The following is a 14,232-nucleotide window of genomic DNA, read 5'->3' as shown; positions in this document are numbered from 1 at the left end:
CACCACTCGTTCACAAAAGGTACTGTCTGTATAGCTGAGAGCCTGTTATGAACAGACAGACTGTTCTGTTGTTCTGACTCCTCCCTTGACTGGTTCTCAAACTCGACAGTGCATCAGAATCACCTGGAGGGCTTGCTAAAAACACACTGCTGGGCCCCAGCTCCAGAGTCTCTAGTTAAGTCAGTCTAGGCTGAGGCCCAATGACTTGCATTTCAAACAAGTTCCCAGGTAATATTGATGCTGCAAGTTTGGGGACCACACTTTGAAAACCAGTGAGCCTGGAAAAAGCTCCCTTGACTGAAGAAACACACTAATGAAGGTGATTTAACAAGTCAAATTTTGCCTCTTCAAAATTTATTTTCATGCAGTCTTAAAAAAAAAAAAACCCTCAATTTTGAATTCTGTTAAGTGTCATGACTCATATTACTTTGTATGTTGAGTGGGTAGAATGGAATTTCACATCACAGTTCCCTCCTTGAAGCAGTTTCCCAGACCCCAAAAGACCGCGGAGGGCTGATCACTGAGGCCTGAGTCCCAGGAAGGGACCCGCTTTGCCTGCTGGGCCGGGATGCAGGACTTGCTGTGCTAAAATGGGGATAGCTCCGGGCTCAGCCTCATGGTCGGTCAGATAATTGAAAGAAACTTTTAATAAGTAAATGCAAAAGCGTGCAGGCTGTATTTTAGAACGCCAATTACTCATCCTTCTCTTTTCTCGCCACAAAACATCTAAGGGCCATTTACTGATAAATTAAAACAAAGGAAGTTGTAGCTCACCAGTCTGAAAACTGCGTACTATCTGCCTAGATCTCCTACTGGGAAGGAAGATGCATCCCTAAGAAAACACACATTTGAAAGGTGTGTAAAAACAATCTTACGGAGTAGATTTCATAGATTCCTTTTCGTCCTTCGTCACACTCGCGGCGAACCCAATGTCTATTGAGGTAGGCACAGATCCCATTCAGCACTTTGCTTGAGAACCGGTAGTCTTCCCACTGCTGGGTGTAGAACTTCAGTACGCTCTCATCCATCAAATCTTCTCCGTCCTAAAGACAAGTTCACTAAGCTTTAAGATGACTAATTTGTCTCATGATAAATCAGAGATGAAAGTTAACTGAAACAAATCTACTGCATTAAGATACACTGACGTGTATGGTTTTAGATGGGTCCTTTGAATTATTCTGTATACAAAACATGCTCATTTACTACAAATTCTCACAAGAAAGTAGCTCATGAGGATCACACTAAAGAGAATTTTAATGAAAATTCTTTGATCTCAAATTAGAACTTTTTTCATGGTATTAATATGCATATACAGTCATAAAAAGACTGAACTTTTTAGAATACGAGGGTAATTCCTTTATATTAACAAATAAGGAATTTACCTCAACTTATTCCTATTTTTGATATTTTCTGTTAAAAAATTAATTAAAATGTCCAATTAACAATTTAGACCACGGGGCTGAAACTATTTCATTTTTTAACGCATCTTCTTCCTTCATTAAATTTACTTAAAAATTATAAAAATCTATAGCTCTTTGTGGTAATCTGCTGCATTTTTGTAAAAATAAAGTATACAGTATAATGGTGCAATATTTCTTCTTTAACAAGGCCTCACGAGGAAAATGTTCATTTACCAAATTATTTTTACTGAAATGTCTACAACTTAAACCACAAAGTTTTATTTGAAGGAAAGTAACTTGAAATTTTTTCTTAGGTACTAATGACATCTACAAAGTTAAGTCTTACCCTTTAAAAATGGGGCATTAAATTGCAGTATCATTAAAACACGCTGTAGCAGAAGAGCACTCCAGGGGGAGCTGGGAGAGGGCAGCCCCTCTATGACCTGAGGGCCCGGGGCCGCCCCTGAACTTCTCAGCCTGGGGCCCTTCAACTGGCAGAATGAAAAGCTCGACAGAATGGAAGCTCCATAAATACACGCTGCACAAGTGACCCGACAAGCCACGCGAAAACCTGACCGTATCTTGATACAACCGAATTTGTGTTCATTTAAGTAACAAGAAATGAACCCGAACATGTAAAGCTAAGCTATTCTGGATTATAGTAGATGACCTTTTTTAAAAATGCAAAAAATAATATCGCTGATGGCATGGCTGTCAGTACCTTTCAAAACACAACACCCTGTTCCTCACTTCAATACTAAAGAGTAATTAATTCCGGGGTTCACTTTACAAAGTGTTGTGAACAAAAGCAAGGAGGACACAGTGGCTTCAGCAAGACTGCTTAGGAACATGGAAAATAATACCGTCTTAGTCACGATTTGTGGTCAGTCGATTATGGTCTGTTAAAATGATGTTAAGTTTCCAATTACCTTGTAAAATATATTAAGAAAAACAAATGTGGAGCATGCTGAAGTTTTCTGCCTGTTATCTGTGTAAATAAAAAATCTTTAAAGTATATACACAGCGTGTGCAGACTTCCCAGGGTACACACTCTACATAACGTGCGCAGCACCAGATGAAGAAGCCACTTGCCCATCCTGTGGCTGGATGGAAGGTGTCACACTCCCTTTGCTACAGAGGATGGAGACTGAGGAAGAAAAAGGCAGAAGATGAAGGCGAAAAACCACATCACTGTCCAAGCAAAAGGCTCAGAGCAGGAGGAATGAATGTTAGTAGTGGGTGGAAACCCACCCAGCCAAGGGCACAATTTCATTATAGTTGTGAAATATATCACAAGGCCATGTAGAAAAGGCAAGAACACATTGGAAAATGTGATTACCGAAGGCTGGATAACCTTACAAGTCTTTTATACATTTTGATACAGAATAGCACATTGGGTTCAAAATACAACATAGGTAATTTGACTTCATAATTATATGCTTTAAAAAAGGTTCATCAATCTCTAACCACCAAATACCAAATGGTTAGTAATTTAAGGAAAGTACTACTATGGTGAAAGGCTATCAAAAACTTCTAATTTAACAAATCAAAGAACAGAATATGGGCTTATGAAGATTTCATCTTCACAACAGGTAAATGACTAAGCAAGAGCAAAACACCTTCAGGCACATGTCAATGCCAAAAACAATGAAAGAATGACAGTGAAAGATTTAACTTATCAATAGAATCTATTTCACTATTTTTTTTTTACATTCTATTATAAATGCTCAGTATACATATAAAACATCTTACCTTAAGAAGATTTGTCAAGTAATTCTTCAAAAATTCTTTAAGCCGTTTGTACAATTCCAAGCCAACAAACTGAGCTCCCCCCGGCGTCTGCCCCTTTTTTGATTTAGAAGGAGGGACACCAGCCCCTCGAGCTTGGTTTGACTGGTGAACACTCGTGCAGTAGTTATAAACGTGACTTGGAGAAAAGTCAAGGAAATCAACATGCATCATCAATGTCAACAGTGATTAATACAAACATATTTTCTTATAAGATACTTCAGTATCAATGTTTCCCATGTATCAACAAAAACCTGTTAAAGTTAGAGTGGAAAAAAGATCCCATTCACACACCAATAAAGCTAAGAGTCAGCCAGCCGAGGAGGATGGAACATCCTGGAGGAAGGTCACCAAGAAAACTCTGGACCTTCAAGATCGTCTAATGCCATTACCTTGTGGAAAACTGTCCTGAGAGTATATTAGAAGGTAAGAAAAGAACTGGCAAATGTACAAAGAAAAGGTTGCAAATGAAAAGAAAAAAAGCAATTATCTACTTCAGGGAAAACAAAAAGCTATAACCGTAGTCTATTACAATGCTTAGCTATGAATATTTCCAGAAGCATATGTCATAAATATAAAAATAACCAAAACTTTACTTTAAAATTATCTGTAAGTGGATTTAACCAAAGCTACCCTCTGAGAATGAAAAATGAAAAGCAGAAGACACGGCAGTGAAAGAGACGGAGTCCTCTATTACAAGTGAAAGTCATGGATGCCTAAAGCTGGCCAATCAGAAAAGAGCAGGACCCAGGCACTATGGAGAGAGATGGAGATGTGGTCTCTCTTTTTTTTTATAACCTTTAATACTATTTCAGTTTACCTGCATGTATTTTACTTGGATCAAATTAATAGAAAGACACCAATACTGATTCAGACAGAAAGAAAAATCATGAAACAATATTCTGGTGTATTTAAGAGCTTGCTATATAAAAACTATTTCAAGTCAGCGGATAAAGATTATTGGATAAATGGCATTATAGGTGATTTCAAAAAACTTTCATATTCCAAAATATATTACAAACAGATTAAGAATTAAAATATACAAACTGAAACTATAAAACAAAGAATATACATACAAATACTTTCTTGATCTGAGGTTGGAGAAGGCCTTTCTAAGCAAAGTCATATAATCACTTTATTTGAAATTTTGAAACTATTTTAGTAAGAAATATCTTAAAGTTACTATCATTAATAAATAAAGGTAATTTAAAACAATGTGAAAAAAATTAATCTCTAAAGAAACAAGGATTCCAACAGAAAATCCAAAAGCTAAAAGAAATACGTATTAGTAGCCAAAAACCTAAGAAACCCCTCAATCTCAGTGGTAATCAAAGAACTATGCCATAAAACACTGACTCATTTTATTAAATATTTCAAATATAGACAGAATCACAGATTATAATACACAACGAACTCTCGCAAACTCATGACCTAGTTTGGACAAATCTTATTACATTCCCATGCTTGTCTCATTCTATCCAAATCCCCCTCAACTTTTTAGGAAATGAAATGATACAAGAGTATACCTGACATACTACGAACTCTTCCCTAATCCCACTCTTCCTCCCCCTTTCCCTAGGGGCAAATGTCCCTGTGATTTGGTGTCTAACATTCCTATGAATGTTTTATATTTTACTGTGTAACAATATATGAAATTATTTTGCATGTTTTCAAATTTTAGATTACACAAACTGTAACACGTTGTACATTTGCTTCTGCCAATTTGTTTCTGACAACATTTGAGATAGTTACAGCTGTATGTCATGTACTGTATAGTACAGATTTATAATTTATCCATTCTCTCGTTGCTAGACCCTGCTAATGATCTTTTGGCAGGTTCCAAATTTTGGCATGATTTTCCTGTATTTCCTTTTAAATCTGACATTTCTAATCCACCTTGATTAAAACTGTATATAACACGAAGAAGAAAAGTGATTTTACATTTCTCTGCATAGAAAACCAACGGTTCACAAACCACATATTAAATGGTCTATCCTTTCCCGACTATATGTATTGCTACTTCTAGATAACTATCCATTTCAATAATCTTTTCAAGTATACTGCCCAGTTCAGTCTTCTTTTAAAAAATGCCCGCTAATTTTATTGTCCCCCTTTTAAAATATTTTTATTATTAATTTTGCCAGAGGCTTGTCTATTAGTCTTTTTAAGGAACCAGTTTGAGATTTATCCATTTTCATCACTGTATCTATATTTCTATTGTTTTAAATTTACTTCTCTCTTTACATTTGCTCTCTTTCTATAAATCCTTGTTTGGTTGCTTAGCTTTGTAATTTATCCTCTTTGTTCTTTTTAATATAAGCATTAAAGACGACAGACTTTCTGGGCTTCCCTGGTGGCGCAGTGGCTAGGAATCCGCCTGCCAATGCAGGCGACACGGGTTCGTGCCCCGGTCCGGGAAGATCCCACATGCCGCAGAGCGGCTAGGCCCGTGAGCCACAACTACTGAGCCTGCGCGTCTGGAGCCTGTGCTCTGCAACAAGAGAGGCCGCGACAGTGAGAGGCCCGCGCACCGCGATGAAGAGTGGCCCCCGCTTGCCACAACTGGAGAAAGCCCTCGCACAGAAACTAAGACCCAACACAGCCAAAAATAAATAAATTAATTAAAAAAAAAAAAAAAGAGGGCTTCCCTGGTGGCGCAGTGGTTGAGAATCTGCCTGCCAATGCAGGGGACACGGGTTCGAGCCCTGGTCTGGGAAGATCCCACATGCCGCGGAGCAACTGGGCCCGTGAGCCACAACTACTGAGCCTGAGCGTCTGGAGCCTCTGCTCCGCAACAAGAGAGGCCGCGATAGTGAGAGGCCCGCGCACTGCGATGAAGAGTGGCCCCCACTCGCCGCAACTGGAGAAAGCCCTCACACAGAAACAAAGACCCAACACAGCCAAAAATAAACATAATAAATAAAAATTAAAAAAAAAAAAAAAAAAAGAAAAAAGAATCCATCTGCCAATGCAGGGGACATGGGTTTGAGCCCTGGTCCAGGAAGATCCCACATGCCGCGGAGCAACTAAGCCTGTGTGCCACAACTACTGAGCCTGCGCTCTAGAGCCTGCGAGCCACAACTACTGAGCCCTCGTGCCACAACTACTGAAGCCCGCGCACCTAGAGCCTGTGCTCCACAAGAGAAGCCACCGCAGTGAGGAGCTGCACACTGCAACGAAGAGTAGCCCCCGCTCGCCGCAACTAGAGAAAGCTCGCATGCAGCAACGAAGACCCAACACAGCCAAAATAAATAAATATATTTTTAAAAAAACAAAAAAAATCCTACAGACTTTCTGCTCTACACCTCTGTGGCTACATCACCTAAGTCTGATATGTATTTTCCTTATTCAGTTATATTTTCTTTTTTCCATTGCTAGTTATATCTTGATTAAGAGTTTAGAATTTTTTAGATTTCCAAAGTGTATTTTTTTTAACCTTCAAAAAAAATCCTTTCTTTTTAAAATTAATCAGAGAGTGTTATCTTTTGGATAGTTTCTTTAAAATATGATGAGACTTGTAGCTGAAGATGTAGTGATTTTCTTTACATGTGCTTGAAAAAATGTCCACTCTCTAACTGCTGGACACATGGTTTGTTAAAGCAAGCTGGTCACTTTTGCTTTTCAGATCTTCTGTATTGTCAGTGATTTGTCTGTTTATTAACTACTGAGAAATTTTTATTAAAATCCCCCTATCCAGTTATGGGTTTGTCAATTAGTCTTATAATTCTCTAAAAAATCTGCCATATATTTTGAGGCCCTGTTAGTAAGTGTACAAATTTAGAATTATATTCCTGGTGACTTGTTCTTTTTATCATTAGAAAGTAACCATGTTTATTCTTAACAACAGGGCCTTAGAAATCTATTGTATCTGATGTTAATATGGTTTTCCCTATATTTTGGTTAGAATTCATCTCAAATACCTGTATTCCACCTCTTTACTTTCAACTTTTATATCTCTATGTTTTGGTTTGTCTACTGCGAATCACCACAGTAAAACTCACTTTTAAAATAGAAATTGAGTCAGACAGTCTCTGATGGGCAGGTTTGGTTTTAAGATTATACTGTTTTCTACTGCTATCTCGATTAATTTCTACCACCTTATTTTGCATTTTCTACTTTAATTTTTTTTTCCTCTGTGCTTCTTGTTTTCTCCCCCTTTCCCTTATATTGGATCGACAGTTTCCTTATTCCACTGTAGTTCTTTTGTTATGCTGGAGTTTCACATCTTATTCATATTCTTGTAATGGTTACCTTAAAATTTGGCATGCATGTTTTGCTTTCACCAATTCTGGTAAATTCTTGGGTTATTTCCTCTTCAAACACTTCTGGTCCCCTTTCTGTTTTCTCCTAGCTTCTCTGCTACATTTTCATGTCACCTCCTTATCTCAATTTATAACTTCAGTTACTTCCATCACTTTATCTTTGTTCAAACTTTCTAATTTTTCTTTTTTTTTTTTTGGTGTACATTTTTACAAGAAAAAAGTTTAATACCAATGCCATTGCAGGACACTTAGGTTAATTCACAAAGTAGTTCTTCAAAGGTTCAAACATTTCTATCTAATTTTTCTTGATCTACCTACCACATCAAGTTAAGTGATTCTCTATCAGCTGTGCCAAATTTGCTATTTTTAATAATTTTATTTTGCATTTGCAGATTTTCCCTCTTTCTTTAAAAAGATGTCTTATTGTCCATAGTGTTTTGTTCCTTTAATATTCCTGACTCTTTTACATCACTAATTGTTTTTAATACACTTAGAAGTGCTCTCTAAAGGCCTTTCTGTTTGAAGTTCTTGAGGCTCTAGTTCTGCTGTTTGTTCTATATGCTGACTTGTTCACGTGGACCCAGACTCTCCTCACTTTGTAACTTTGGGGTTTTTTAAAAACTCATTTTCAGTGGGGCTTTCACATTAATTTCCCAGCTTGGGGAAATCCCCCAGCAAGCTGGCAATACAAACTCAAATCCCAAAGACACCAGAGGTGACAAATTCTCAGGACGGATTCCCCTCCACTCCCCTCACATGCAGAACGTGGCTCAAACTACTTTCCTAGTGGCCTACCTGGGAGAGTGGGTCGATTATTTTGTTTTCCAGTTCACCTTTTCACTAAAGAGTTCCATGGAAACATCAGCTTCCTGCCCGGGCGCAAGGCTTTGCTCCTGTTCTGTGTGACCACTGCTTCCAGCCCACCCACCTCTCACCCAGATCCTCGGGTAGCACGGAGTCTCACTTTGTATCTAGCACCCAGTTCTAGGTGTTTGGTTCTAGGAAATTTTTTAGGTTACCTAGTTCAGCCTGACCTTTATTTCTCGGCAATATATTAATCTCTAGCTACTAAATTAACAAAGGTCTTAAAAAAACAACAACAAAAAAACAGTCAAACTCAGTGATAGCCAAAGTGCAGGAACATGGGAGTGTCTATCCATTGGGGGGTCAGAGCATACACTGTTATATTTTTTTCTGGAATAAAATTTGGAAATATTCAAAATTCAAGTGCATTCTTTTTGATACAGTAATTATACTCACAAGCATTTATCACAGTGAAATTATCATGGAAGTATACAAATACTTTAATTTAGCTATCAAACTATCACAGCATTGCTGAAGATGATAAAAAGAATTCTAACAACCTGTCAAACATAATTAGTTAAATACTCTGTTGGATTCACCTGAGGATACAATAGGGCGCTTTTAACACTGTCACAGAATATAGAGTGGTTATAAAAACTGCAATATATTTACCAAATTTCATCTAATCCAAGACTCTGGTCATAATATGTATCATTACTTTAAGTAACACTAAGAAAATGCTGCCAATTAAAATCTGACACAGTGCGTTCTTAGATGGAATTTTTATATTGACTGACTAAAAGATTAGTGGTTTAGACTTAAAAAGATTTATCACAACGTTCTTGTAAGCAAATAAAGAAAAGCTGAGAGCAGGCCAGAGCCCAGAGCCCATAGCCCACGGTGGGGTTTTCTTTCTAATCTGCTCCCATCCTGAGCTTGCTTGATATTAAAAGGTTTTGTCCTTTCCGGCCATACTCTTCAAATGGTCCTTAATGGTTTGCAGGCTAAGAACGAGGGGGCAGGTACTCGGCACAGGGGCAGGTAACGAGGAGCACCTGCCCAACCATGGAGCCACGCGCCCACTAAGGGTGCACTCAGCCCTGGAGTCAGTGAACGTGGTGTGGTACGTGCCTAGATCGATACAGAAAGATGTTAAAAAGATCACAGTACGTGAAAAACACAACTTCGAAATGAGCATTTTAGTATGGTTCCTTTGGACATGTAGATAAAGTTTATGTATCTGTCCAGACATTAATAGTCATTACTTTGGGAGAGCAGGGCTAGCAAGGGTTTTTAAAAACTTTCAACTACAGAATTCTTTCTTCTTCACAAAGTATTCTTTGTGCCCAGAACACACTCTGACCCCACCATTACTTCCTTTCAGCCTCACCTCCTCAAAGAGGACCTGGAAACAATGGAAGGAACCCTGGGCGTCACAGAACAGACTAAAAGGCAAAATTTTAATGGGGGCGGGGGGGGGGGAATCCCTTAAAAGCTCTTTTAAAATTTCTACCCAGAGTTTAACGTTCATTCCCAAATCAGCATCACCCTCACCATTATCCAACCAGGCACGGAAAACACGAGACAGTGCTGACTAGAGACAGGAGTGGATAGGAGCCATCCTGCTTTGTAAAACTTAGGCTTCCTTTTATCAGCTTACATCTAAATTAGATGAAATAATGAAGAACTAATAATAAAAAGCAAGCGTGTTATGATCCACCCCTCCCAACCCACAGCAGCAACCGCTTTTAACTGTTTCTTGATTTAGTTCTTGTTTTTCAGGCAAATATACACATCTTCAAATCATACGCCTGTATTGTCTTTTGACTAATTAAACTTTGCGTGAGTTACTGAATTCCTGCCGACAGAAAACCTCTCTCCTGGCCACCCCCAACCCAGTCCTGCCCCCGGCAGTGCCCATGTCACCGTGGAGCCTGCGGGAGTTGCCGCTGAAACTTCAGGTTCTACTTAAACTTTGGTTCTGCTATCAGTACCAACGTATCTAACCACGTCTCTGTGGGATAGTAACTATAAACTTGAAAAAGTGTAAAAAGAACTGTCCGAAGGCACCAGAGAGCAACCAAAAGGTGGTTTACACTGCAGAGTATCCTCGTCTTGGAAGAAGGGAACAGCACAACCCAAGCCTATAGACCTAAGAAACAGGAAAATGAGACCCACTCTCAAGAGAAGAGATGAGCAACAGAGACCAACCTGGAGGTGACCTGTGCCCAAATTAGGAGACAAGGATTTTAAAGCAACTATTATAGCTATACTCAAGGACACAAAGAAAAACAGGCTCATAACAAATGAAAATTAATTGCAGTAAAAAACAAACTATGAAAAAAAAAAAAACCCAAATAAGAATTCCAGAACTGAAATACATTATTACCTAGAATAAGTTATTTAGTGGATGGGCTTGAGAGGAGAGTGGAAACGAAATAAGGCTCATGAAGACAGACCAACAAAAATGATCAATTCTGAAGAAGAAAGAGGAAAAAAAGAAAAAAAACTGCTGAAAACTAAAGGGGAGAAAAATATTAAAAGTAGACTTGTAACATACAGCAAAAGAATATCACCACTACAAAGGCCAAATGACAGTGGAATATCATCTTTAAGTGTTGAAAGAAAAAAAGAAACCTATCAACCCCAAAATTCTTTATCCAGTGAAAATATTCCTCAAAAAGGAAGGCAAAATAAAGGTAATTTCAGATAAAATAAAACTTAGAGACTTCACATAGTACAGACTTAAATTCTAGGTAGAGAGGAATTGATATCAGGTTGAATCTTGTATCTTCAGAAAAGAATGAAGAGCATTAGAAATAGTAGATATTTGGGCAAATATAAAAGACTATTTTTCTTAATTCTTTAAAATACAAAGAATGATTTAAAACTAAAATTTATAATATTGTCTTGTGGGTCTTAAAACTATTTAGATGTAATATAAAGGATGAGCTTGGGATAGTAAATGGAACACTGCAGTTACAAGGTTTCTATGTTTTCTGTGGTGTCATTCAATGTCAACTCTAAGTAGCATATTAAAAAAGAAATAAAAGGATACATATTGTACTCCCTAGAGCAATCTCACACACACACACACACACACACACACACACACACACACACAGAGCAGAGGAATAGCTTAAAAATCCAGCAGATATATTAAAATGCAATTCTGAAAAATTTCAAATAATCCAAAAGAAGAGAGGAAAGCAGGAACAGAGAAATTTTTTTACAGGGCAGAAAAAATAATAAAATGGTAGGCCTAAAAACCAACCTATTAATACTTATAATAAATGTCAGTAGACTAAAACCTACAATCAAAGGCAGAAATGATCAGAAGGGACAAAACAGCAAGACCTTTCAATATGCTGTTAGAAGAGACACAATTTAGATATAAAGACACAAATTGAAAGTGAATAGATGGAAAAAGATTATCATGCAAACACTAAGCATAAGAAGGCTGAAGACGCTATAACAATATCGGACAAAACAGACTTCAACAAAACAAAATATTACCAGAGAAAAGAGGGACATTGCATAATAATAAAAGGATCAGTTTACTAAAAAGACATAATCATAAATGTATGTTCTCCTAATAGCAGAGCTTCAAAATACATGAAGCAAAATCTGACAGAATTAAAGGGAGAAAAAGACAATTCCACAATCATAGGATAAGATTAAAAATCCCTCTCTCAGCAACTAGACCAAAGGCGGGGAAGGGGGGAAAGTAGTCGTGACACAGATGACCTGATTGACACTATCAATCACCTTCACCTAATTCTATAGCCAGTGGATGCTAGTAAACTGTCTCTCTGAAAGAAGAAAAGAAAAAAGCCCTGACTGTAGCCTTAGCAGCTATCTGTGGGGTAAGACTCCCTCCATGGCAGATTTCAAGCTACCCACATGACATTGCTGACGGGGAGTTGGGGAGAGATGTGCATAATCATCTCCCACAAGCCAACAGGATCCTGCTCCAGTCTACCCAACAAATTCACATTCTTTTCAACAGTACACTGTATGCTCACCAAAGAGGCTATTTTCTGGGCCATCATGGCCCTCAATACATTTTAAAGGACTGAACTCATACAGAGTTTATTCTCTGACCAAAATGGAATTAGAAATCTGCAACAATAAGCTACCCTGGAAAACCTCTAACATTTCTAACTAAACAACACACTTCTATAAAACCCAAGGGTCAAAGAACAAATAACAAGACATAAATTGTTTTGAACTAAATGATAATGAAAATACAACAAATCAAAATTTGTGGAATGAAGCTAAAAATCCTTACAAAGAAATTTGTACCTTCAAAAACTTACACTAGAATAGGTGAAGATGACATTATTAAGATGACAATACTTATTATTAAGATGACAAATTGATCTACAGATTCAACACAATCCCTATCAGAATCCCAGCTGACTTCTTCGTAGGAAGTGACAAGCTGATTCTAAAATTCACATGGAATTGCAAGGGACCCAAAACAATCTTGAAAAAGAGCAAAGTTGAAGCCCTTACACTTCATGATTTCAAAACTTACTACAAAATTCCAGTAATCAAGACAGTGAGGTACTGGCATAAGATAGACACATATATCAATGGAACAGAATTGAGAATCTAGATATAAACCCATGTCTCTGTGGACAACTTATTTTTGACAAGGGTGCCAAGACCATTCAATGGGGCAAAAATGGTCTTTCAACAAATGGTGCTGGGACAACTATATAGTGACATGCAAATATATGAAGGGGGACCTTTACTTCACACCGTATATAAAAATTAACTGAAAATGGATCAAATACCTAGAACTAAGAGCTAAAACTATAAAACTCTTAGAAGAAAACATAAAAATAAATCTTCATGACTTTGTACTTGTCAAGGGACTCATATATGACATCAAAAGCATGAGCAACCAAAGAAAAAAATGAACTGGATTTTATCAAAATTTAAAAGTTTTTCGTGTCAAAAAACACAATCAAGAAAACGAAAAGACAATCCACAGACTGGGAGAAAACAATTTATCAATCATTTATCTGATAAACTATTTGAATATGTAAAAAACTCTTGCAACTCAATAATAAAACGACAACCCAATTAAAAAATGGGCAAAGGCTCTTAAGAGACATTTCTCTGAAGAATGTATAAAAATTGCCAATAGATACATCATTAGTCATCAGGGAAATGCAAATCCAAACCATAATGAGACACCACTTCATACCCATTAGGATGGCTAGAATCAAAAAAGTCAGATGATGACAAGTGCTAGTCAGGATGTGGAGAAACCGGAACCCTCACACACTGCTGGTGGGAAAGTAAAACGGTACTATCATCCACTTTGGAAAACATTCTGGCAGTTTTGCAAATGGTTAAACATAGACCTACCATCTGACCTAGAAATTCCACTCCTAGGTATCTAACCAAGAGAAATAAAAGCATATCCATACAGAAATCTGTACACAAATGTTTACAGCAGCACTATTCATGATAGGTATAAAGTGGAAATAACACAAATGTCCATTAATTGATGAATGGATGAACAAAATGTAATATATACAGTGGAATATTATTTGGCCATAAAAACAAATGAAGTAGTTATATATTCCACCACATGGATGAGGCTTGAAAACACAGTAAAGTGGAAGATGCCAGACACAAAACTAGTCTACTCAGTTTACTATAACACAATACCACAGACTGGGTGGCTTAAACAACAGAAGTTAATTTTCTCAGAGTTCTGGAGGCTAGAAGTGCGAGATCAAGGTGCCAGGGTTGGTTTCTGGTGAGGCCTCTCTTCCTGGCTTGCAGATGGCTGCCTTCTCCCTGTGTCCTTGGAGAGAGAGCTCTCTGGTATTTTTTCCTTTTCTTATAAGGACACCAATCCTATAGGATCAGGGCCCTACCTTATATGACCGCATTTAATCTTATTTCCCTAAAGGTCCCATCTAAATACTATACAACTGGGGTTAGGGCTTCAACAT

The 14,232-nt window shown here is 37.6% G+C and overlaps 1 protein-coding gene across 5 annotated transcripts in view; it reads right to left on the bottom strand.

Annotated features, from left to right (window-relative positions):
* Positions 1 to 14,232, bottom strand: part of CUL1 (cullin 1) — a 110,761-nt gene that overhangs the window by 40,863 nt on the left and 55,666 nt on the right. For all 5 annotated transcript variants that reach the window (XR_014267092.1, XM_082473873.1, XM_082473872.1 and 2 more), the window contains 2 exons: positions 3,153 to 3,327; positions 876 to 1,043 (listed from right to left, as the gene is read on the bottom strand). Coding sequence is in view for 4 of the 5 variants with exons in the window: in XM_082473873.1 (XP_082329999.1) it covers positions 876 to 1,043; positions 3,153 to 3,327 (343 nt within the window). In the remaining variant the exon portion in view is untranslated. The remainder of the gene's footprint in view (positions 1 to 875; positions 1,044 to 3,152; positions 3,328 to 14,232) is intronic.

The sequence above is a fragment of the Balaenoptera physalus genome (genome assembly GCF_965194825.1).
Source record: "Balaenoptera physalus genome assembly, chromosome: 8".
Taxonomy (NCBI): domain Eukaryota; kingdom Metazoa; phylum Chordata; class Mammalia; order Artiodactyla; family Balaenopteridae; genus Balaenoptera; species Balaenoptera physalus.
The sequence above is the reverse complement of the archived record's forward strand: the minus strand, read 5'-3'. Positions and strand labels throughout refer to the sequence as shown.